Source organism: Zophobas morio, unplaced genomic scaffold, assembly GCF_036711695.1.
Source record: "Zophobas morio isolate AGI-343-1 ecotype UQ-CSIRO unplaced genomic scaffold, CSIRO_AGI_Zmor_V1 ptg000029l, whole genome shotgun sequence".
Taxonomy (NCBI): domain Eukaryota; kingdom Metazoa; phylum Arthropoda; class Insecta; order Coleoptera; family Tenebrionidae; genus Zophobas; species Zophobas morio.
This window is the reverse complement of record NW_026972134.1, coordinates 3,163,505-3,189,668: the sequence shown is the minus strand read 5'-3', so window position 1 is coordinate 3,189,668 and position 26,164 is coordinate 3,163,505. Positions and strand designations below refer to the sequence as shown.

General features: G+C 33.6%; 3 protein-coding genes and 1 long non-coding RNA gene across 4 annotated transcripts; 3 read left to right on the top strand and 1 right to left on the bottom strand.

Annotated features, from left to right (window-relative positions):
* Nucleotides 1-1,360, top strand: LOC135137296 (uncharacterized). The gene is made up of 9 exons (XM_064066917.1): nucleotides 1-81; nucleotides 141-244; nucleotides 294-358; nucleotides 411-495; nucleotides 554-657; nucleotides 719-873; nucleotides 926-1,027; nucleotides 1,079-1,284; nucleotides 1,331-1,360. The coding sequence occupies exons 1-9, from the start codon at nucleotides 42-44 to the stop codon at nucleotides 1,358-1,360; spliced, it is 891 nt and encodes a 296-aa protein (XP_063922987.1). The 5' UTR covers nucleotides 1-41.
* A 37-nt stretch (nucleotides 1,361-1,397) lies between these two features.
* On the top strand, nucleotides 1,398-1,836 carry LOC135137679 (uncharacterized). Its single transcript, XR_010281903.1, has 3 exons — nucleotides 1,398-1,470; nucleotides 1,518-1,621; nucleotides 1,676-1,836. It is a non-coding gene; the product is annotated as an uncharacterized LOC135137679 (long non-coding RNA).
* An 8,073-nt stretch (nucleotides 1,837-9,909) lies between these two features.
* Nucleotides 9,910-12,387, top strand: LOC135137295 (solute carrier family 22 member 2-like). Its single transcript, XM_064066916.1, has 10 exons — nucleotides 9,910-9,955; nucleotides 10,132-10,241; nucleotides 10,301-10,359; nucleotides 10,434-10,470; nucleotides 10,884-10,987; nucleotides 11,072-11,226; nucleotides 11,278-11,685; nucleotides 11,801-11,980; nucleotides 12,032-12,213; nucleotides 12,268-12,387. The coding sequence occupies exons 1-10, from the start codon at nucleotides 9,922-9,924 to the stop codon at nucleotides 12,385-12,387; spliced, it is 1,389 nt and encodes a 462-aa protein (XP_063922986.1). The 5' UTR covers nucleotides 9,910-9,921.
* A 2,092-nt stretch (nucleotides 12,388-14,479) lies between these two features.
* Nucleotides 14,480-19,099, bottom strand: LOC135137608 (fatty acyl-CoA reductase wat-like). The gene is made up of 8 exons (XM_064067302.1): nucleotides 19,011-19,099; nucleotides 16,219-16,427; nucleotides 15,913-16,161; nucleotides 15,716-15,858; nucleotides 15,557-15,666; nucleotides 15,304-15,505; nucleotides 14,747-15,250; nucleotides 14,480-14,692 (listed from the first exon to the last, which is right to left on the bottom strand). Exons 2-8 carry the CDS (start codon nucleotides 16,408-16,410, stop codon nucleotides 14,560-14,562), a joined length of 1,533 nt encoding a protein of 510 aa, XP_063923372.1. The 5' UTR covers nucleotides 16,411-16,427; nucleotides 19,011-19,099; the 3' UTR covers nucleotides 14,480-14,559.
* Nucleotides 19,100-26,164: the final 7,065 nt, after the last annotated feature.

The window sequence follows — 26,164 nt, the reverse complement described above, 5'->3', positions numbered from 1 at the left end:
TGTCAGACATTCGTGTCACGAAACAGTGTTTCTAAAATATAATGGCTCGTTCAAAGGTAGCATTTCTTAATACAGTACCATGTAATTACCTATGTTGTATTTATTACTGTCCAGACACGTTTAATTCGGTTTTGTTTCAGCTGAAAAAGAATTTTTAGAAGAATATGACAAATATAATGCAACTGTATGGTTCTTGTTGATTTTTATTCTTAGAAGTACAACACCATTTTGCCTAGCGTTACAAGTACGTAATTCAAAACGTTTAAGTTGATTTTAAAAATGTCTTTTCACAGACAGGTTTATTCGAATACTCTGACGGCATTGACATGTATATGAAAGCATTTAATATACACAATATGTAGGTAATACTCCATTCATTAAAGAGTTTAACTGCAAACATATAAATTTAGCTCGTATGAGATTCCTTACTTTGCGTCAGCCTGTGATAAAGAATACTATTATAAAAATAATACTTTAGGAGGCAACTATCTTATGGTAACCATTGTTTCTTTGCGCAAAATGTAATTGTAATTTGTTTCTTACCGTTTATTAGACAGTCAAAAATTGCAAAAGAAAAGATCTTATTTTATGGATGGCCTTCATGAAGAGTGCAGGTTATTGCCTAGGAACAGTCGTGGGAGGTATTTTGTCGGATATGTAAGAACATGTGCCTTATTCTATTTTAAATTGCTTCATTAACAAATATTAAATCATCTAGCTTCGGACGACGAATTATTTGTCTCTACTCATGTTTCATTTGGAACATTTCATCTTGGGCTATAATATTTATTCGAAACATCGTCATATATGAAACGATATATGTTATTATCATTGCCAGCAGCAGCATTGTGGATGCCATTACATTTGTATCCTGTTAACTTTTTTCCATACGTACAACAATAATTCTAAACGATTTTGTTTACAGTTGGCGAAATTTCCAATAAGAAATATCGAATTTTGACTGCCTACACCACATTTTTCTGTGTACCAGGTTATATAATGTCGCAATATTTGACAAAGGCTCTTTGTATGTGGAAATATTTAGTCTTTTTTCTTGCTGCAGTTAACAGCTCTATAGTTTTTACCTGTTGGTACATACCCGAATCGCCGAGGTGGTTGATAAACACTAACAGAATACAAGCCGTATATCAACAACTAAACGAAATTTCTGGAAAAATTTACTTCTTTGGGGAAGAAAATGCAGCAGCACAACCAATAAGACAGATAACTTTAGCCAAAAACATGTTTGGTTTTCTGTTTAAAAATAAGATGAAAAATTTGATAGTAATTTGCTATTTAATGATATGTTCTTGCTTCAGTTATCACACAGGAAGTACAATTTGAAACATATAATCCATAATTCTTAACGAAGTAATCGTATTTTTTGGTTGTTTCAGAGCTTTACGCAATTCTTCAACGTGTCAATAACAGCCACAATGATTTTATTAGTCCAGCTGCAGAAATTTTAGGGTCAGATTTCAAATCGATAAAACAACGCTGTAAAAAAACTTTTCTAGATATCTTTTTCTTCTTCCGATTTACATCTTCTTGGGAAAACGTTACGGTTTATTGTTTCTCTTCGGATCAATGTCTGTCAAGTCTTTAGTTGCACTTTGCATACGTATGATAACAGTATTATCTGTTAGAGTTGATTCCCCCAGATTTTTACTTTCAGCCGCATCCGAAGAAATTTATTTTGGCATATTTGATATTGTGCTTGGAACAGCAGCAATGTATATAAATTGGCTTTATGTTTTGGAGATCTTTCCAACGTTTCTAAGGGCTACCACATTAGGATGTGCTTACTGGATTTCTGGCTTAGTTACCGCTGTCAGCACACTTATTACAAAAAATGTTGAGTCAAATAAATACATATAACAATAAGTTAAATATGTTAAAAAAAATATATTTCAGGTATATACACACTTTTATATTCATGCTGCTTTTTTGATATTTGGAATTCTGGGAGGAATTGTTTTACTACTGCCAGAAACAGCAAATCAGGATTTACCAAATTTTAAAGTGTTTTAGATGTATTACTATTATAACCAAAATAAATGAAGATATTTCCTTAATGGTAAAAACACCCTTCTTCTATCCTTACTATTTCCATTCTTTTATACTTAATTTAACTAATTGTAATATCCCGATTTAAACTTAAATTTTGCGCAAAGAACTAATAACAACGCTGTGAAATCCATTTGACTTATTTGAATTTACATAATAAATTAAGAAAAGTCTCCTACACTTAAGCACAGATTACGTATCCGTAATCTGTGACTTAAGTCTCTGTGTCTCTCAAAACGTCTATGTGTGGTTGTCTGACTAAGTCTCCTACACTTAGGCAGACAACCACACAAAGAGGTTTTGAGGGGCACAGAAAATTTTTTAATTAGGGAATGTCATTGCTTTAAGCTGGCGGTGCTTAGGTAGGCAGTACGATTGATAAGAAATTTACCTGAGTAGAAAAAAAAGTGTTTTCATCCATTATAATCTCACCTCTAAAGCCATCAACACATGTAGTGGAGTGCCGTAAGACATAAGAATGTAAAAACCTCGGAACCCGGTTCCACTGAATCGATTTTCGTGAAACCTTTTCGATTGCATTGTTAAAAGTTTAAATCAAAAAGTTTACCGATCAAAATTTGCCGATCTCTATTACAACAATTTATAACAACAATTAATTGAAGAATAAGAAAAATATGAAGGAAAAAAAATTTGTAGTAAAGATTTCAATTTTATATACAATAAATGATATTTGTATAGTCCCTTTAACATTAATTTATAATTTTTTAGCTAAAAATAACAAATTTACAAAAAAAAAATTGATATGGCAAGTTGCCCAAAATCGTATACATATCGGACCAAAGATACAAAAAATAGGTAAAATATACTGCATTAAATATTTATTATTTCATTTTATAAAAACTGAAAAATTTTCAGTCAATTATCTACATTATCATTGTCGTCATCCACCTTATTAACTTTGATGATAGGTGATGGATTAGTACAACTGTTGCCATTGCATTTTAAGCAAGCTACAGTGCATTGCAAGCCACTCTTCCTGCACCCACAAGATGCTACACATCCTGTTTAGTGTGTGTAAAAAATCATTTTTGCACTCATGACCTTTTTTGATAGCTTTCGCGCATTCACCAGAGTGCGGGAGGTCGAACTTCCCGCACACGTGCATTTAACTTCCCGTTGCCATGGTAACCTTAAAATACTCGGGTAGTGTCAACATTGTGACGTGTTGACGGCGCTGTCAATGGCGTTGTTTATAAATAACTCACAGTTAATCTCTTCAGTTTAAGGGTTTATTCGTCGCAAAAAATATTGTACACAACACGTTCGTGAGCCTGCTTCCCGCATTCACGCAAATGCGGCACTCCCTTCGGTCGTGCCTCAAACAAGCGTTCATGCGGGAAGCAGGCTATCCCGAACTAGTTGCGTAAATTACTATTTCAGTAAGGTCTGTGCAGCTGAGCTAGCTACGTCCTTATTTCTGGTATCAGTACTTCGCTTTCATATTTCCAACCCCAGTCTTCTGGTAATATTTCTCCTCCTAGCCATGTTTGAATTTGCAGGTATACTCTTTTGAAGTGCCCAAAAGCAGCATTTGCAGTAGGTACCAAAGACGGTTATTTAACGCAGCTATTTTGAGCGGTTGCTTTTACAAAAGTGTTGTAGCTTAAGATATTTAGATTTTTTATTTTTGAGGGGCAACGTATAAAGCAAGGGTACATGTAACACCAACGTTAAAAATGTTGTTGGCGTCTTTGCATTCATTTTCAAAAAGTGCTGCAGCATTTTGTAAGTGCAGTCGTTTCTCCAAATTTTTTTCAAAGACATTTTTTCCCCAATTTCTTCCAAAAAAAAGGACGTCGTGTCACAGCCACTGAAATAATCTAAAAAAGGGATATGCTGTTTACACTTTGGTAATACTGTTTCCAAACTTTTAGAGAATTATACTTTTTGTGGTGTTTTGCCTTTTATTTGCAAAATACCTAATGTCTAACGACATATCACGCATACATACTACCCCATTTACTATATTTTCAATCTGTGCATTTTTTGCTTCATTCGTAGGAGCCAAGTAAGAAGTATCAGTGAGACCGGCGGACTTTCAATAGCTCGTAAATGAAAAGATTTAGTAAAGTTTCCTAGAACAGTCTGTCTCTTCATAAAAAAATTTAGACATTTTTACTATGAAATATAGGTACAATACGGTATATTCCACTGTTTGTTTTCTTTGAGATACGACTAGTTCTTGTGCCGAAGTGAAACACCAAAAAGTCTAAAGTCCGGAAGTCAGAGTGAATTTTAAAACACATAAAACGACTTCTTTATTTATTTAAATATTGTCCTGTAACGTCCTGTGACGTGGAATGGAGTTTCTTAATGTACAAAAGTATGTTAGATAATAACCGAAAAATTTTCTTGATTAAAACTAAAGGAAACACAATTATTACTTGGAATAAAAATAAAGAATATCAAGAACTTGTGCTATGTATTAAAAATATTTAATTTCAAATAAGTAAATTATGTTAATAAACCATAAAACCACAAAAATCTTTTTTTAACACAAATTATATTTCAATAAATTTTCAGTAGCGAATTATCGATATACTCAATTGTATTTACATCATAATAGTTATTTATTATACAAGCGGTTAAAGTGAATGTTTAATGAGCGGCCAGTTTAAGGCGAGAGCGGCGTATGCCGCGAGCGCCTTAAGACCACGAGTTACACATTCATTTTAACCGCGAGTGTAATACAAACTTTTATTCAATTTTGACAACCCCAAGTCCCAAATTGTGAAAAAATTGGTGATTCAAAGTTCACATTCGAGAAACGTCAGAATTGACAGCGACCAAATAAAAGTTTTATATGCGTAGAATTTAGGTTACAATATCAGGTGTGTGTGTGTAGTATGTGACTCTGGCGACGGTGTTTGTTTATTTTAAGCAAACTAAAATTATCGAAAAATTGCAAAATCATGCAAGATTCCAACGGCAAAACTTGCTCCCAAAAAAGAGCAAATCAGAAAGTGTATCAAAAGTTCCTTAGATGGAAAGAGCAGCAAGGCATTGGAGAAATTACAGAAATGGTAACCATGGTTTTAAAACAGCAAAATAAAAATTTTATTTCGCTAGCGGTTTAAAAATTTTATGGTGCTACCGGATAAACCAAAGCTTTAGTGGCCTACTGACGGCAAAATAAACGTTTGTTTACATGTCAAAATTGAATAAAATTTATTTATTTTACTTTATACTATGTCAAGTTTGACGTTTTACTGGATCGAACGATTCCGGTAAAATCAAAAAAACGGACAAGTCCGATAAAATTGAGCCAAAAAGGACAAGTGTTCCATTTCCGGAAGCGGCCACTGACCCTTTTGGGTCTCTTTTGCTTTACCTGTTATTGTAAATACAAATGTAAATTTAGTATTTCTGTAACCGTCCTGTATTAAACATCGAAACCGAACGCTGTCTATTATCTCGCACGCAAGAAAACAAAGGTCCTTGGAGCAATATCAAAGTACAATTCGGTATCACATTGTCGTATCAACCAGATTACAAAAAATACTGGTAGGACGAGCCGAGTTGCACAAACATTGGTCCTTCGAGACGGATTGCACAAAACATTCGTCCATCGAGTCGGATTATACAAAACAATAAGTCCTGTAAAGTGTTATAAGTACTATGTGTTTAAACATATGATGCTGATTTGCACGAATAAACAAATTAAAACATTGACCAAAGAGCGGTTGCTAACGATGTCAGAAAAAGTGACTCGATTTGGATTTTTTCTCAAAATAATAATAATATTATCGAATAAAAAAGTATGTTGACAGTATGAAATAAAATACATAACAACATACGTCCGGTAACTCTTTTCGCAGTACTCGTTTCGAAATTAAAGACTCGGCTACCTACTCGTCCTGAAACATATCACTCGTACTGTAAAATTTGAGCTACCGGACCGGACCGTATTTAGAATAACTTTAATTACCATTTATGTTTTCATCAACACTAACAAGTATTTAAAATAACAAGTAATAATTTGTTTGTATTGTTTATTCATTATAATAATTCCATTTATTCACCAGAAACTTTTAAACGAAATAAAATCTAATCGACTAGAAATAACGGCAAAGTTGTGCTAGGCTCATCTGGCAACGTTGCAAATTATATAAATGGTTACTATGAGATTTTTACACATTGTTTTCGTCGCCCTCTGTCGAGTGGTAGCTTTATTAAATGTATTGTTGCTGCGATTTGGGTTATCTACGCGCGCGATTGGTGTCCAAGCTTTTCGCCGGCGTTTGACGGCCGACTGTTGGTGCGCCATCTCTTGTTCGCCGGCCGTTGGCCTGTTCGCTCCAAACAATAGCATGGGTCTATGTATATGTATTTAATCAATGGATTACGATAGTGTTTATAAAATTGGAAATTTGTACAATCTCGCTAAACTGATTTTACGATTGCTTCTAACGATTATCGTTTGGGAACGAGATCGTTCCGGAGCGATAAATTACAAAATAGACCCCTAAATCTCTTTTGTACATACTCATTTCTAAATTAAATATAATTATTCATTTAAGCAAAATGCATATACTTGAAGTAGTCCCTTTGTCCAGTCACTAGAATGTGTTACCATCATCACGAACCAGCCTACGAACAAATAAATAATATTTTCACTATATGTTGGGCACAAGGTCCACGACAAGAGTTTTACAGTTTTATATATAATAAATTAACAAAAGTTAATTTTGAAAATCTCCCAAGCCCGTCACACTGGTATGTTTTTTTGTTGTTTATAAATACTTGGCGTACTAGCCTCGTGCTTGCTTAAGAAGACGAATATCGTTCCTGAGGAATCTACTTAAATACAAAAGCTCTGGGAAACCTCGGTGGAAACACCCATGAACGCTTGCTGAACACGTGATTTAAACTTTTACAAGAGGGCGGCGTTTTCGGTTATTTTTGTTTAAATCTTTAATTTCTATTTTAATCCGTGACAGTAGAGAGTTTAGGGAATGCGGTTTCGTTAGAACATATTTATATTAGCTTCTTTATGTCGATAGTTTTTGGATGGCTATTTTGGAGATATTATTTGCATAACATAACTTTATCATACGAAAGTTAGAGCGAAAAACATGTGCGAGCCACCTTAGTAGAATTGATAATATCGTTAGAGAACATGTTCTCTGATATCGTCAACTGTGTGATTTACTTTGCGCCATTTTTATTTAGATATCATCACGCTGGATTTTAGAGATTTCAATCAGATCCCCGACTAATTTGGACCTTTCGACCGCATTTTATGTTTATTTCTCGTGTTTGTTTTTTTTTTTGTGTAAAGAGGAAACAGTTCGCGATATAACTTGTTGAATTAGATGTGGAATATCCAATAACTTGAATTATTGTATAATTTAAACCCTTTACTGATTAAAATTGTTGATAAAGTGTGACATAATTTAATATCATGTAAATTCTTTGTTTGAATTGTCGATAAAGTGTGGTACAATTTAACTTCATGAAAATTCTTTGTTGGTTGAAATCCTTGACTACGACGGAATTAAAGGTTCTGTTGATGGAAACGTGGAGTATGCTTTGCCTGTGTGTGAGAGTAGAATCATTTTCATTGGTTGTAGCGTCATTTTGATTTGTTGTTGCCCATATTTAAAGCTGAAGTTTAAAACTGCCACACAATATAATATCTGGGGTGTAGCCATCCTTTTACTTCGCTTAGAATTTAGCGGCTTTCACACTGTTTATATTATCGCTATTATTTGCGATGTTTCTAAAATTCGTTGTTTGTTCTTAAGTTCAGAATACAGATTTTTTTCTCTGGGAAATAATCCGTATGGGTTTATTTCTCATTGTGTTTTTTTTTTATTTAGAATTTTTAATTCCTTCACTCTCCCCACTCCCGAGTGTGTTAATTTGAATGAACGAACCCGTGCCGCCATTTTTTCAAAGTACAATGTAGGTTCCGCTTTTGTCGACAATCACAGTCGAAGACAAAATTTGGAAATTTGCAATTTACGCAAGGGTAAAGAAAATTTAAAATTTAACATGTCTCGCGAAGAAAATTCTCGTATTAAGAGCTGCATTAATAAAAGACTTCCAACGACATATTTTAAATTTAAGGAAGCCAGAAAGTAGCAGGTTTACAGTTATCACATAACAAGTAACTTAACTTGGCTTTGTTTTTGTTTTCGACTAAAAATTAGTTGCCATTTTGCCGTTCATGTCATTATTTAAAAAAATGGTCGAAGAAGTTCCCTCACTTGTAAAGTACAGTACGTCAAATCCAGCTGTTTTGAAAAATTAAAAGATTTGAATTTGCGAATTTAATTTTTTTATGATAACCTTTATAAGATATGTATATAATGTTCAGGGTAAAGTACCGTGCTGCGGGTTTGCTTCAAGTGAGTTCGACAGCGAAGAACGTAACCTATATACTAGACAAAGAGAGCGCAAGACTAGTAATTTTTTTTTACAAATACCTAATGCTTAGCACCCATGAAAGAACTCTGAAAGAAAGTTTGCTTTTACGATTTGAGTTTATGACAGACTATAAACTAACTCCAGTCCTATACAACAAGAAAGCGTCACCGACAACTGGCAAACAGTCGTGGAGGACGTGTTACCAGCAAGACACTTGACAACCAAATGACAGTAACAGGATCGCCATACTGGAAACAAAAAATACCTGCTGTCAAAAACCCGGAGCGTAAGAAGGATAGAGATATATTTCTATCTCATAAAAGTTACTGTTTCCCACACATTTTAAAATCGAGGCACATTATCACTATACGCTACTTGCGCCCATCTATTAATAATAAACAATTGCACTTAATAATTTTGATAAATTTTAACCTGACTTGAAATTATCAGACCCCAAAACGCCTAATTGTACAAGTGTCGCTCTTTTTAACATATTTTCCGTGAAAACTAGATTGACTTACAGCTTTACACAGAGTCTTGATCCGACGGAGGGTCAGAAAATTATAACACCGCATAAAGTAATTCACTGCGTTTGCCTGTAAGTTTAGACATAATATACTTTACTCTATTTCAAACGTATTTCACACACGAAACGCATAGTTTACCTACTTTCTACAGATCGTAAGAAGTTTGTTTACAAAAAAGACAGTTTTTGAAAAAAAAAAGCAAAAGAAATCACCTTTATTACTCTTGCGTTTTAAATATTTTTCTACTGGAGATGTCTGAATATTCCGAGGAATATTCAAAATTCTGTAAGGAAAACAAGGTTTACTGCAAGAAATAAAGAAATATTGTTGGAACGGCCTCTTTTTCTAGATGAAGACTTTTTCCGCTAAATTTTATGCATCCTTCATCAAAGCGATTGCTATAGAATAATGTGGTATCTGTTACTTCCGGTGTATTCACAGGAAAAGATAATTTATATATTAAAATGTAGCTGCAGTTTATTGCATATGACCTCTGTAAAAATTCAAACTTTTTACTTCTAGTAGCGGGTTTACTAGGCACTTGAAAAAATGAGGGATTTTCCTTTTTACACAGAAAGCTAATTCTACTCATTTTAAAGCCGTGGTTTATTATTTCCGATTATTTCGTTAGTGTGAGTGAGTTTGTTCGTTTCAGAAAATTTTAACAATTCCTTTGCCGCTTTTGAATGTTCAGGAAGTTAGTGCTAGATTAGTCAAAATTATTATTAATTATAATTATTATTGATAGATGACAGCAACTAGTGTACCTCTTACCTCTTGGACCTTTATGTTAGTGGCCCATGACACAGACCAGTAAAGAACACCATGATGAGAGCAAATCGTCTATATTACAGTTATCTGTAGTAGTAATAGGACAGTTGACACACGTGTCATATATTTGCCACATCAAATAAACTCCTGTCAAAAATTAAAAATGCGAAGGGTCAATTTTGAACTAGGTGAACCATGTAAGCAATGAACTTCTATACAACTAGAACTTATTGTCGAGTAACTCAAATTTCAAAACTACAGATGTCACATTCCCAATTTGAGTGCAAACTCTGCTGCATAGTTATAATTTGAAATTGAAGTTGCTATCTTAAGGTATATAAATTTTTCGACATTAATCAGCAATATTCTCTAGCGGAAAAAGAATATTTTGAAGAATATGACAAATACGCCACAGTATACAGTTGGTGGTTTTGCTTAATTTTGATCCTGAGATGTTGCATACCGTTTTGTCTAGCTCTGCAAGTACAAAATATACACACTACGAGACACATTTTACATAAATTAATTACCTATGTGTCTAGGTAGGCCCTTATGAATATTCTGATAGCATTAAAGTATACAGACGTGCCTTCCTAAACAAGTAAGTACTGTGACGATGTAGAATATTTCTTACTAAAATGGAAACTTTGTTATACTTTGTATGTGATATTGTAGACAGAATCATCAAAATATCACGCAAATTCAAGTGGTGGTGAGTTGCTATTTTTTTCACTTATTCTCACTGTCAGAATTTCCCTACATACATATATCTAATAGTACTATATTGCTAACTGGCCTCAAAAGATTCCGAAAACATAACGGCAGAGCAATATATCGGACCTCTCTGTCTCTCTGTGGTACTAAACAGTACTGCGCATACACTCGTATTTGGTTGATTTGTAGTCGATAGCGTGATTGGATGCGTTTTGACACTTCGTACTTTCGCTTCTATTTTGTGTACATGCGCACAGACCCTCGGTACTCTTATAGACAGAAAACAACATCTTCTGTCTCTCTCTGTCCGTGAACACCGTTTCTATGTTACTTCTGAAGAGTTAGCAATATAGTAGTATTAGATATATGCCTACATACAATGTTAAAAATTTTAAAACTGCTCTTTTATAGGGTGGTGAGTATAATGTGCAAAAATCTATTATCTTGCAAATGATAATCTTCAAATCTGCTGGATTTGGCGTGGGAGCAGTTCTGATTGGAGTTTTTGCGGACGTGTAAATCCATTCTATCTGCAAACTATGTTTTTAAATATAGTTGGTTATAGAATTAACAAATATTTCAAGTATTTACTTTTGTAGATATGGAAGATCGGTTACTAGTTTTCTAGCTTCCATGCTATGGGCCACTACTGCAGCTATTTCCGTCCTATTTCAACATGCAACGTTAATACAGGTATGGTACTCAGTAATTACTGCATGTGCTAGTGCAACTTGTGTCGTCACATTTGTAAGCTGTAGGATTCTAAAACTTTGTTCTATACCAACGTAAATGACACAAAATTCAGTTGCAGAAATTATAAACAAAAAGCAGAGGGTATTAGTTGTTTACACATGCTTAGGCTATGTCGTTGGAGACATACTCCTCACTTACATCGTCGACAACTTACAGACTTGGAAATACACTATTACTTTCGCAGCAACTGCAAGCACATGTGCAATTTTTGCAACATGGTACATCCCAGAATCACCCAGATGGTTATTCAATAAAAACAAAAAAAGACAAGTTTATGATCAACTAAATGAAATATCAGGCCTGAAGTATGAGATTACACTAGCAAATGCACCGCCTGAAGGAGATTCTCATCTGCGGATCTGCTATGATATGTTTCGATACATCACAAGAGAGAAGTTAAAACATATTATCATATGTAACATATGTATAGGAGCTGCCGGTGCAAACTTTTCTACTGCAAGCATGTATTCTTCCAAAAGCTGATTTTGATGTTTGGCCGCTCAAATGCGATATCGTTTCGCACCTAGTTAGGCCAACAAAAGTATCAGAACTAATCAATTTTTTAACAATTTTAGGACTTAAAGTTACTTTGTATTACAATAATGCTGACGAATTCAAACACATTGCAAATGTTGCGGAAGTACTTGCTTACTTACTTTTGATTCCGATGCTAATTTTTCTTGGCAAACGAAATAGTTTATTTGCCTGCTTCTGTTTGTTGTCGACATCGGCAATGATAGGGATAATACTGCCAGGTGAGTCATTACTCCAACTGAAAATATTTACTACAGTCAATGATTTTTTAGAGAACACACAGATTTTTTACAATATTTTCGCAGTGCTGCTCGGTCAAACAGGTTTATGCTTTTGTTGGTTTCTCTTTTTGGATCTTTTTCCCACATTTTCAAGAGCAACGGTAATGGGTATTGGGATTTGTACTTACAACATAGCTTCTGCTATCACAATAGTAACAGTGAATCTAATAGATGTGCGTATATAACCATTTTCAAGGTTATTGATAGTATAACAAAATTTGTTTCAGGAATTTAGTTATTTCAATTACTGTATAATGTTTTTTCTAATATCGCTATTAGGCATGTCAGTTTTGAGTTTGTCTGATTACTCTTCGCAGGATCTGTTAAATTTTAAACTATATCGCTGAAGTTTAAACAAAAGTTGATATTTTTATTAACAATAAAATTATATTAACCCGTGGTATTTGCTATGGTCTTACGAAAGAAGGGTAATGTTACTTACAGTAACACACAAGTCAAATATGCGTTTCATTTGTTCCACTGATCTGCATTTGTTGATTCATCAACCAGCCCAAAATATGTCAAGGTATAATATAATTGTTCCTTTGAAATTTAAGTATTATGTTTTATAAACAAATTTTACACATCATCGAGGTCTAGATAAATTTAGAAATGAAGGAAGAGAGATTTCTCAAAATTTCCAGCAAACAAAAAAAGAAACACCTCAAATAAAGACCAGATAACATTTTAATAAGCCTTTTATTTCCCGAGCGTACGAGTAAACTAGTAAAATATAGTAATAGAAATTATTTGACGACTAGCTTATTTCATGCTTCCCCGGAGTTTCATAGCTTCTAGAATATGTAAAATTAAGTCTCCCATTTCCATTTGTTTATCTGTCCTCAATTCGCGATTTTATTAGACAAATAATCTCCGAAACTATTAGAAAATTAATGAAATTCTAGATGTATCTAGTTTAATGTTACCACATAGATAGTAATGTGGAAACAACACGTTTCCCAAAAAAACACGTGGAGCTATCTGAGTGCATGCCAATTTTTAGTACAATGTAAGTGCTTCCGTATCTAATCATCTTTTGTCTACCTGCCCTATGCTTCCAATTTCTAGAACTTCTAATTTCTTTTCTTTAGGTACCTCCTTCCACTTCTCCAAAATTGAACCCAGCTATCAACAAATTCAAACACTCTTCCTTCTTCTTCCTCGAGCGCTCGAACAGTACGTAACGTACTAAATCTCTAAAGCATAAACGTCGCGTTTTCTTAAATCACTCAACGATACCCACAATAATAAAATTAAGCTCGACTGTACTTAACTGTTCTTTTTACACAAATTCTTTTATTTATTGGAATATATAAAAATATTACATTTCTCAATCTCATAAAAATAAAAAAAAATTCAAGAATACAATCGCAGCCAAAAAATCATGAGATGCCATTCAGCTGTAATAAATTGTGAAACACTTTTACGAATAGTGACTATTTTTTTGTTTTGATATTTTTGGTACTGCGGGCTTGCTGACGCTGGATGCAACTTCAAAGTGACAGAAAAATAATCTCTAAGATTTTCTGGCCCCGACTGTACTTTTTAACAAAACACACTTAAATATTACACTAAGTTTAGAATATTTGCAGCGTATATATGTATACTGATGAGGTGAGTTAAGAATGGAATAATTATAAGAGACTGCTGATATACTTGAATAATTCTACATGTGCCTATCCTTACTTTTTTGTTGTCTAGAAATAACTTTATTTCCTAAATTATTATGATGATACATACATACGATATGTTATAAAAGGCTTATAACAATTTATTTGTTTTTTTTTTGTTATGTGACTGTAACGTCAAACACTGTTAGTGCAAAAGTAAAATAGTATTTAAACTTTTATACTAATGGACAAACTAAACTTATGAATTTTGCCTACAATACTTACCACATGTCTCTTACTGACATATTTATTTTTCGTTGATAGTTAAAAATTTGGGAGTTACCTTTATTAAATTCAACAGGACTCCCTGCAGTTGGGGTCATTGAAATTATTAAATATTTTATAAAAGTTGTGAAAACGAATTTTCGATCTCACGTTGGGACTGCAGTGTGTTAAACAGAAATAAATAGAGGACGGTAATTTGATGGTTAGGTACTGTGGCGTCACAGTACTTCCTATCCATGACAAAATTGTTCTTCTATGTTGTGTATGCTGTCAATCTGAAGTATGAAGAAAACCGGCGGTGTTGCGATTACTCCTATTTCGGACTAGTGTTCCCGTTGGGGTCACCAATGGAGAAAACCAGGAAAAATGTCACGACAGGAGTGAGGCTCGAATCCACATTTTCCCATTTGCCGGGCGATGATTATTTTTTCTCATTCTCCATGATTATACTGTGCAAACACAATAAACCAATAATGATTAATTATTATAATACTTAATATTTTTCCGTCATCTATCGTAGTACAACATGCACTTATTCATCACTATTTGAACACATAGAACTATTTTCTGGCACATTTGTAAATTGTGTAAATTTTATTGATTCCCAGGTAAACAGAGAGGTATTCAAATTCGGTTTTTCCTTAACATATTAAATCGCAGGTACCTAAGGGGGATCGTTTTCTGCAATATTTTATAAAAAATAGTCATCCCAATAAAATAAATTATAAAGAGAAGCAACTGATGGGCAATTTTTAATCTAAAATGAAAATTATTATCAAATAAAAAAATTCGTTAATATAACTGTGGATACCTTTTTGCTTTAATTCTAGCACTAACAAGATTCTGCCAAGGCTCTTTCGCCAAATATGATCTGATCCCTTTAAAGTAATTCCTAAAATATAGTATCCAATTAAATGGTTTTAAATCAAAGGGAAATATAGCTTTGTCCGCTTCATTCATTTTATTCCATATTGTTTTTACGTTCGTATTAGTGAACGTCCACTCGTGAGCCATAAAGTATTCCATCTGGTAACGCGAAGTATTAAATTTTCTGTATTTCGATATCATACGCGGCTTTTTAAAACAAAGTACTGAAACTGCGTCTACCAACAATGCTGGAAGGTAGTGGTATGTCGTATTTAACAAAAAATTCACAATTGTGGATCTCCTCAGTACTGTCGCTCTAGGCGTCCATAAACAATTGTTAAAAGGATAACGTTCAGTATGAACCATAACGTTTAGCTTGATAAATTCATCGTAAGTGATTGGATTGTCCACAGACGAGACGTAATTGTAGATGGGGATGTTATTCTGTCTGGAACGAATTAACTATATTAGTGTAGAAATTTTGTTACAATCTGTATATACCCTTGCTTGTAATTCTGATGTACATCCCAAGCACTTGCTAATAGTGCTGCCACCGACATATCCACTGGTACTAAATCAACCACAAACCTAACGTCGCAACAAAAAAATCGTAAAAAGCCCGAAGCTATGGTGGCCACGAGAATGTTGGGTCCTCCAAGGCTGTCAGTCCACCCTTCCAAAGGTTCCTTATACGTGGAAATGACTGAAATTTTCTTTTACGTTTACATGTATACGTTTTAACTCGAAAACCAACCTATAGAGGGTCGAAATATTCCCGTAGGCAAATTATTGGCGAAGTCTTTAATCACGAGTTCCGCAAGAGCTTTAGTGAAACTGTAAGTATTTGGCCACTTCTGCAAAATTCTACAAAACAGACCAGTGTGAATGAGTATGGAACAAGCGTTTTGTATACTTTCTAGTTAGTTTTTCTGGTCCGTCTGGTTCATTTAGTATACTTCTTACTTCCTTATAGTCGAAACCTAAATTATCGTAAAATACTTCATCGATGTTCTGAAGATAACAGTTAGAATATGCTGTTGACACATACATGAACGACTAAAAGTTATCAAATTTAAAACATATCGTTTTAATACGTAATTTTACACTTACCTTTATGTTCTTCATCTGTTTGCATAAATCTATAACTGCCATAGTCATACCTACGTTCGTGTCATACGCAAATTTGATCTCTTCTTGAAATCGAACAGTTGCGGCGACGTGAAAAACGATGTTCACTTTAGATATAAGGGTTTGATAATCACTAATTGATATCCCCAAATTTGGCAAGGTGTTATCGCCAACTATTACTTGTATGCGGCGTTTAAAATCAGCATCTTGCTCCTTTAATTCATTAAAAATCTACATGAACAACAAAGATCATATTAAAATATCAAACGATGGCTGAGCGACGGATACCTCATTTTTCAACAACTCTTCGAGTCGTGTATACACATCTTTTCCTTTTTTTGTTCGCATTAGAAGATAAATAATTGCCACGTTCGTACTCCTGAGAAGTTTTTCTACAAGAATTTTGCCTATGAATCCATTACCTCCAGTTATGAAGACGTGCTGACCATCGTAGAATTTACATATCTGCGACTGTGTCATATTTTTTCTGAAGGTACCTAAAGTAACAACAAATAAATATGAAAGAATGTTGACGGTTTTAGACATGTAGAATCGTACATGTGGTGTAACAATTAAATAATGGAGATGAAACCACTTTGGAAAAAATTAGTACCTTTAGGAGGGTTACCTAATAAATTAAATTTGTTTCGAACGCATCTAACAAATTTTAAAACACCCTCAAAAAATTTATTAAATACAATAAAGAAATATTAATACTGATTCATAGTAAATAGAAAGAACACTTTCTGGTCACAAATGCAGTAGTACCACGTTCACTGGGGACGAAATCCAAAAAATATTAATACTGTGTTTGTAAAAACAGCCCGGTTTACTTCTCTGTATTGAGAATCTTCTGAATTCCCTTTTTCAACAGGACAGTGATCATCCTCATATTGCCCACAGAACTAAATATGTCTTGGCCCCCTCGATCTCTCGATTTCGACCCCATAGAACATGTGTGGGATATGATGGCCCGCGGATTAACAAGTTTACAGACTTTGGCTCGATTTCAGCAGGAAATTCAAGCTGCCTGGAACGAATTACCCCAAGTAGACATTGACCACCCAATTTTATCGACGCCCGAGTTGAAATTGTCGAAATTGATTTTAGGGATTTTATGAGTTTCATACTTGTTTAACTGGACATAATATTGAATGGATATCTCAATGATGCAGTGGTCAGGAATAAAGATTGGGGCACAGTAATTAATTTCACCGAGAAGATTGGTGTCACTAGTCAGGATTAAATCAATTAAAGAAGGGGTTTGATGCAAGTTGTTCTAAGTTTGCGTCTAGCAACACGTCTGTAAATAGGGTTTGGGCCAAGAAACTTTGGGGAAGTTAAAATCACCAAATATTAGTAGGTTAGGATGAAGGTTACAAAATGGTTTAATTTGATCAAACAGCAATTGATCATCTGCAAGATGATTAACTCCGAATTACCAGTTTTTAGTGAAGCTTGTCACAACAAATTTCGTGAAAAATGCTCTTATCAGAAAAATAAGACTCCTCTCCATGGGAGGTGCGATCGATCCGATAAAGATCATAATCGTTGGGGGCAATCACAGAATTGGGAATAAGAGACAATTGTCAAGTTTCAGCAATGTATAGAATAAGATCATCTAATATGGCTAACAAAAATGCGTTGTTTTGTACACAATCGTGAACTCTGAAACTTTTTTTCAGGGTCGTGTAAGAGAACATTTGGAGTTCGATTTGAGGAATTAAGAACCATTAGAAAAAAAAATCAGTTTTCAGCTTTTCTAGAGCCCATTGCGTACAGGGCAGGCTGATCCCATATTGGATGAACAGTGTCCATTTCTTCACATTTACATTTTAGCTTTTCAGCTTTGCATTCACTAAGTCCATATTCGCCGCTGCATCTTCGGCACGAGAATTTTTCTTTGCAGACACAAGACGAATGGCCGAAACTATTACATTTGAAGCATCGATTAGCCTCCAACCCGTCAAATACAGTGCAATAATCATATTCAACTAGCAGAGCACCAGATGCCATTAATCGTAGGTATTTTTGTCAACCTCAAGAAGGTCTTAGTACACTTGTTTTTTTCTTCGTAGGCCAGTATTTTAAAATTATTCATCCTGATTTAGTATCTATTACAGATCTTAAGTTCAACCTTTGTTATGTTATAAATTCTGAAAGCTTATTCCATTCATTTTCTTCGTATGCTTGAGAAAATCCAATAAGTCTAACACCTGGAAGTATACCTTCAAATTCACGTATAACATAAGATTTAGCAAGTTTTTCTTCAGCTAATCGTTTGAAACGCAAATTTTGTTCCATACCGCCATTTTTTGTACCGACCACTTTATCAAACTGAATTTGAACTAAGGCACAAAAACCCTTGTCTTGAGCAGTTGTTGTTGTCTTAGTGAAGTTTTCTTCAGGGTTTTTGGTGCGATTAATACAGCTGGTTCGGTTTTATTCTTTAGTAGGTACAAAACAAGCAAACAGATTTAGACTTCAGGAAGTGTATCTTCAGTTTGAGATTTGACACTTTTTACAAAGTCCGTTTTAAGCTTGAAAAAACATTTTTCACACTACTAATCATTTCATCGAAATTTTGTCCAAGGAAAGTGTTTAAGTCGGAATCTAAACAGAAACATTTTTTTTAGACTTCCAGCTAAGACCTGGGACTGACTCAAGTTGTTCATGTAGGGTTTCGGGAACGTTGACGCATTCGTAATGAAAACGCTTGCTAGGTACATAATCCGGAGAGTCAGATAGTTACGAGGTTGGGTGGTTTTTCATAATTCTAAGGCATGTACCACAAACGGACAACATTGTGACGATTAGGTGACGTCACTGCTGAGGAAAGTAGGAAAAATCTCAAATGTTCGGTTTGGAGGTCAACGGATCGTCAACAAAAAAAAACCTGTCTCTGGCCAAATCAGCGACGAAAAACGACTTGTAGTTTTCAGCTGTTCTGCACTAAAAGCTTATGAGTCGAAATCTACAAACGGCTGTTGCTGTTTCACAACTGGCTTCTCTCCCAGAGTGGAGAGAAATTGAGAACGGTTCTAATAGTATAAATTCAATATCTGTTTTCTAGTAATTACCTTAAAATCGACGATAAACTGCAAAGCTCGCGAACAACGCACTCCACTCCACACACCCTGTTACACTTTGTCAATGTCATGGTTTAAAGTTTGAAAATCAAATGTGCAGCAGAAAGTGCCAGTCATAAAAAACAAAAAATCCGACGGTCACTCATTTAAATAGTAGGAGTAATTTTTAAAACTATTCAACAAATTTAAATGTACAGTCATGCTCACATAAATCCCGTACATAATGGCAGTCTGAATTTGTATCCATGCTATTGATTTTGTATTGATTTTGACAGAACGTGAAAGTGAGGTTGTATCGGGATTTATATGAGAGGAATTGTATGTCGGTATGAAAAATGTTGTGGATAGCCGTCCAAAAAATATTTTGCTAGTATTCGTGTTGCTCGACTAGCGTCTCGGTTTACAATATCACTCAAACACTAAAAACTGTATTTTCAAGCAGAGAGAGTATAATATATGTATATTTGGAAAAAGTAGGTTGATTATAATTAAGAACAAATTTACTTATGTAGACTTAGCCTTTAAATCCGTACTCTTTGATAGGAGTGACAATTATTACTTACAACGAAATGAGCAACATTTTCAACATTTAATGAATTGAATGTTGTTTATTTAATAAAATTCATTAACCTTATGACAATTTTCCGTGTATTTTCACACTTCTTTTATTAAAAATTTTAGTCGCCATTTTTGCTTCCGCATTTATCATTTTTGGACATCTATGAGTGTAGTTTAATTACCAACATGCAAAATCCCTCCTCCAAGGTTGACTCGATTGTAAAATATGTATATTTCATGTCCGATATACTGGTGCAAACAAAAATTATTATCACTATTGTCAGTAAACAGGGACAAATGTCATATTACGTCTTTTAGCCGTAATGTTAGCATAATCATTTAGATTATAATATTGAAAGTACGCCACTCACAACATGTTCCAAATGAAAAAATTTATTAGGTACAATTATGCACAGTGTGTTGTCATTAGGCCTGATATTAATACCATCAACGCGATGCAAATGTTAGTTTTTATAATTAGAAATACTTGAGACTTCTTAAATAACTGGATTGTACAGGGTGGATAAAAAAAAGCTAAAAACAATTCTAAAAAAATATTAATCCAGTCTTAAATTATATTTTGTACAATCTCGATAGAATTAATTCATTAAAATTTTGAGATGACGTCATCAATTTTTTGGAGGGGCTAAGCAAATATATTTTGATTAAAAATTTATTCTGCTTACCACAGCTCTGTAGGATTTCAAAGCATTCGGTTTGAACTTTCAAAATTAAATTGCAAAATGTTGTCTTATAATTTTGATTTTTTTTCCAAAAATCTGGACGTTTCACAGACTTCACACCATTCAGTTTTACAATTCCTGAATTAATCGATAAAATCAATTGAGTCATTCTTTAATTTTTTTGAGTCACCCTGTATAAGCAATTCCAAAAAATGGAAAGCAATGATAGAAATAACGATCATAATCTATGCACAACTTTAAAATAGCAAAATAATTAATTTGCCTATCTCCCAATTCTGGAAGTAATAAATACAATTAACCGTCTCAAGAATACAAACTCTGTTATTAATAGCTCAGTCGAACTGGGGCAATATTCTGAAGATTTAAAAACAACAACAACTGTGACACCGGTATTAAAAAATTGAGATTGCACTAAATTAGAAAATTATAGATCCGTGTCAGTAACCAGTATTGATTGTCTCTAAAACAATAGAAAAGTGTACTCATAATAGTGTTTAATCAAAATATATTTGCTTACCCCCCCCCTAAAAAATTTATTACGTCACCCCAAAATTTTGCTGAATAAATCATATCTTATAATGTGCAAACTATGATGAGTCTTGTGATTTATCACTGCATTAATATTTTTTAGATTTGCTTATACAGGGTGCCTCAAAAAAATTAATGAGTGAGTCAATTTATTTTATTGATTAAATCAAGAATTGCAAAACGAATACTATGAAATCTTGCAGACATTTTGAAGTTATTGTAATCATGGTAACTTTTCAATCAAAATGTACCTGTTTATCAGCCCCAAAAAATTGATGGCGTCATCTCAAAATTTCGCCGAATAAATCTAAATGTGCATAAATAATCAGTCTATACTTATAATTTATCACTGCATTCAGACTTTTTAAATTTGCTTAAACAGGTCGTTCAAAAAAATTAATGAATAAATCAATTTATTTTATTGATTAAATCAGGAATGGCCCACTCCAATTTCCCAGAAAAATTTGGGAACACAATATCGTTATTTTTAGTGTTACAATTGACAGCATCACAAAATTGTGTAAAGAAAAACTCAATTCGAAAATGCTGGATATGTTTCGTTGTACTTTAGGTGCGAGGAAAGTTCTGACGAAACAACTTTCGACAAATTTTTTTCATTAGGTTACACACGCGTTATTATCTAATGCAATGTTTCCCTTTGTTTATCTGCTTTAAATATATTTCATCTTGTCCGCATTTGTACAGGCCGTGCCCCCTTGGAATTTGCGCTCTAGCGACGCAGGGGCTGAGGGGATGTTATTTGCCCCACTGGAGCTAGGAAAGTTCTGTCGAAATAACCTTCGACCAATTTTTTTTACGCTGCATCTACAGAAACTAACGTAAACGTAATATAAATTATTCGAAAAATAAAAATATGTATTTATTAAAGCATACTTAGTTCAAAAATATTAAACTCAGAGAAAAAGACACATTAATAATTGTGTTAAAAATTCGGTTAGTCGGTATAGAAATTTAAAGATATTTTAATAGGATAGACAGTGGTATATACATATTTTTAGCTTACGTAAATTAGCATTAATTTTACCTTTCATCACATATCCATATCTCTGCTAATAAGCGAACGATTGTGCGTTACGAGTTCATGTTTAATTAAAATCGGTTTCCTTTAAATTGAAACTAATGAATCTAGGCGAAATGACCCAGTAGCTTTAAAATAATAAAATCAATTTGGGCAGATATTAATGCAACACATTTTAGCTGTCGAATAAACACTGCAGTTAAACATTAGACTAACAATTGAACCCAAACTATTAGTTATTTCTGCAATAGATCAATCACATCAATCCCCAATACAAAACATGGTAATCACTTGATCAGATAAAACTACAAGTGTTTACTAATTCCACGCACACCTAACACTTACAATCATATTACCTACCTAAGGTAAACAATCTCACACTAAACACACATCACTGTACAAAAGACAATCTATTTCCACTGCGGTTAAACCTATTGAGAACTAATAATAATATCAGAACTTTATTGATCAGAATACTTGGTACTTAATAATTTACTCCCCGTATACTTGGTACCCTACTTAAACAGTTTTATGGCATCCACAAATAAACTGTCCTATATCACGGAATCATATTCATAGCATGCAGGGGCGGCTTCTGACGTACTAGTGTAAATAATTAAACAATTATAACCATCATTACGCATCGCTATAGACCTGTTAGAAATTAACGTCCACAAAAACATTTTTTCTGGTATTTTTACTTCCCGAGCGTAGGCTAATAGTAATAAGGAACCATAGTAACCGAGTCTATCGGACGAATTGCCACTTTCATATTTTCTCGGAGTATCATGACCTACAGAGTATGAAACAAGTGGCCTCTGAAGTTATAATAGTTTTTTTTTTTTTTCGATTTTATAAAATAAGATTATCCTGAACATGTAGTGTGTGAATCCGTTGACTAGACATCCAGATTTTTAGAAAAAAAATCAAAATTGTATAACAATATTTATTTTGCAATTTAATTTTGAAACTGCAAAACTGAATACTCTGAAATCTTGCAATTTGGTTGATCATACCCACCTACAATTTGATGACGTAATTTCAAAGAATTCTATTTTCTCGACCTTTTATGACCCCTAGAGTACGAAGAAATAGGTCTTCCGTTTCCATCTGTCTGTCTGTCTGTCTGTTTGTCCGTCTGTCTGTTGTCCGGATTGTTATTAAACTGATAATCTCCGGAAGGACTGGGCCGATTGTTATCAAATTTTGTATTTATATTAGGAGTATCATGTAGATGGTAAAACGCTGACCAACATTTGTCTAATCATCCCCACCTCAATTATATGATGACGTTACTTCAAAATTGTGTATAGTAAATGGGTTTTAAATTGTATAAAATAACATTGTTCTTCACAGGTAGTTTATGAATTCGTATTGAATTTTTACCCGAAACGACCAAATTTTTGGAAAAAATCAAAATTATAAAACATTTTGCAATTTAATTTTGAATCTGCAAAACCGAATGCTTTAAAATATTGCAGATGTTTTAAAGTTATGATAAGCATGATACATTTTTAATCAAAATATATTTGCTTATCCCCTCCCAAAAATTGGTGACGTTAGCTCAAAATTTTGCCGAATATATCGTGTATAAAATTTCCAAAATATGATGAGTCTATACTTGTGATTTATCATTCCAATAATATTTTTTAGATTTGCTTATACAGAGTAAAATCGAATGCTTTGAAATCTTGGAGATGTTTTAAAGTTTTCATAAGCATAGTAAATTTTTGCTCAAAATCCTATATTAAATATACAAAATATGATAAGTCTATGTATATTTGTGATTTATCACTATTATCACGTTGACAAGCAATTTATTGCAAAAAAACTGAATGTTAATGTGCCCCATTAACATTCAATTAAAATAAAGTGAACAGAAATGTCAATGTATTGTTGGTTGCGTACTACACTCGTAAAATATCTGCGGATGTCACCTTAAGTTTTAAATTCAGTGGAATGAACAGAGCTTTCTTTAAAAAAAAATATCGCGTGAAGAGCTCACTTTAACTCCTCCAGAGATTCTGTAAACCGCAAATAACGCAACGGCGAATTTGCTTCCTGAAAAAAGCAGACCTCTATATGAGAAAACATACAAAGCATTTGTCATAGCATTTATAGCAATTTGTACCTTGGTGCGAACAAAAAAATAGAGTGTGTTACTCAGAGTCCGTTCTTTGGGCTTATTTTTCCGAAATTGCCGAAAAATGCCTGATAAGTATGCTGTCACATCTATCACACAAAAACAGATTTTAATAAGTAGTTATGTATGTTTGGTTGCATATCACACACATCAAAAATAATCTGTAGCTTTTTATTGAAAATTACGATTGTCGAAAAAATTTTGTAACCAACACGTAGTGTAATGGCGACTAACGACCTCGGCAATTAATTAGGCGCGAGGAAAGTTCTATCGAAACAGATTGTTATGATATCAGCATAAGTCCACAATGGACAATCATTCTGCAGACCTATATCCTGCCACGTGCAAGATGCGCTTCCACACTTGCATCAATATCAACATAAGAACCCCAATTCAGCAGTTTTCCTCCTTATAAAAGACATCGGAATAAATCATTTTTCAGTTCAAAAGCATCCGCCATCCGCGTAACTAAGTTCAGAAGCATCCGTCATCCGCGTAGTTTAGAAGCCTGTCATAATCGCGCTCTCCCAATAAGTTGTAATTATTTTGAATAATTGTGAAGTAGAAATAAGTGAATAATCAAGTAATCGTGAATAATCAATCAATATAAAATAATCCAATAATTAATAATCAAGTGTAATAACAATAATTGTGAATAAAAGAAAAGTTCTTTTTAAAAACAAGTTGATTAAACCAATAAACTTAACTAGCTTTCGACCAATTTTTTTCTCTCGCGCTGTGTATTATCTATGTTTATGACGACATAACAAATTTGTATTGATCAAATTAAGAATAGTTCACCCTATTTTCTCGAAAAGGTGAAAATGCCCAAGTCTTGATGTGTTTTGAGGCGCCAAAATCATTAAAATCAAACAAATTTATACGTGACATTCTTTCGATATGCAAACAAACATTTAAAGCTAAAGCTAGTTATTGCTGAGAGGCCATTTTTCCCGTTTTGGTTATCTGCTTTAAATATATTTTACAGTGTATATAGAGTATAGAGGTTATCACAAAACAAACATCTCAAAATGTAATTTTTCAAAGAAGCGGGATTTTTTGGACTTGTGCTTCAGGAGCGAGGGAAGTTCTGCCGAAATAAACTTCAACCATTTTTTTAAAATTCTTTAATATAGGTGCTCATGTAGTTGCAAATTTTTTACGTTAAAAGAAAGATCTATATAATGTTAAAGTAAATGAAAAGAAGCGTGCTACACGTTTGTTTCAAGTGAGTGTTTCCATTACAAAACAATAATGTATTCCCAAATTTTTGGGAAAATGGAGTCGTTCTTGAATGAATCAATACAATAAACTGCCTCATTAGTTTTTTTTTAGTCACCCTATGACTAATGTGCACTAATAAACCACAACTATAAGGCCATAATATTTTTCATACTTCAGAGAGGATTTATTCCGCAAAATTTTGAGAGAACATCATCATTTTTTTGGGAGGGAAAACGAATAAATTTTGAATAACCATTTGCCATGCCCACGATAACCTTAAAACGTTTTGCAGTTTCAAAGTTAAGTTGAAAAATGTTAAATTTCGATTATTTTTCCAAAAATCTGGACATCTAGGGTGAAAACACAACACTGATTCTTACACCACAAGTGCAGGAGTATCTTATTTTATAAAATTAAAAAATATATTGTAAATTTTAGAGATGACGTCATCCCATTGGTGCTTTTTGTTAGCGTTTTACCATCTACAAGATATTCCTAATATACGTATAAAATCTGATAACAATTACGCCGGTAGTTTCGAAGATGATCTGCCTAAAAAAATCGACACAGACAGACGCACAGACGGAAACGGGAGACCTATGTTTTCGTACTCTAGGAGTCAAAAACGTCGAGAAAACATGAAATTGGCAAGTTGACCGTTGGACTCTATTCCTTTTTACTTCCTTAGCCTACGCTGAAGAAGTAAAAAATCAGCAATTTTATAAGTGAACCCCTATCTCAAATACCTAATCAGTGCTTTTTAGATGGTTCCTTTCAAAATGAGTTAAAACTCATATAAAATTGTGAAATCTCACATAACTATTTGTTCTTAGTATTTAGCTGTTTCGTACAATAGCTCCACCACCATCTGGAAATACTGCATCGTCATGAAGAATAATTTCGTTTCTGCTATTGGAATTTTATTAAAATAATGATACAGAATGCAAGA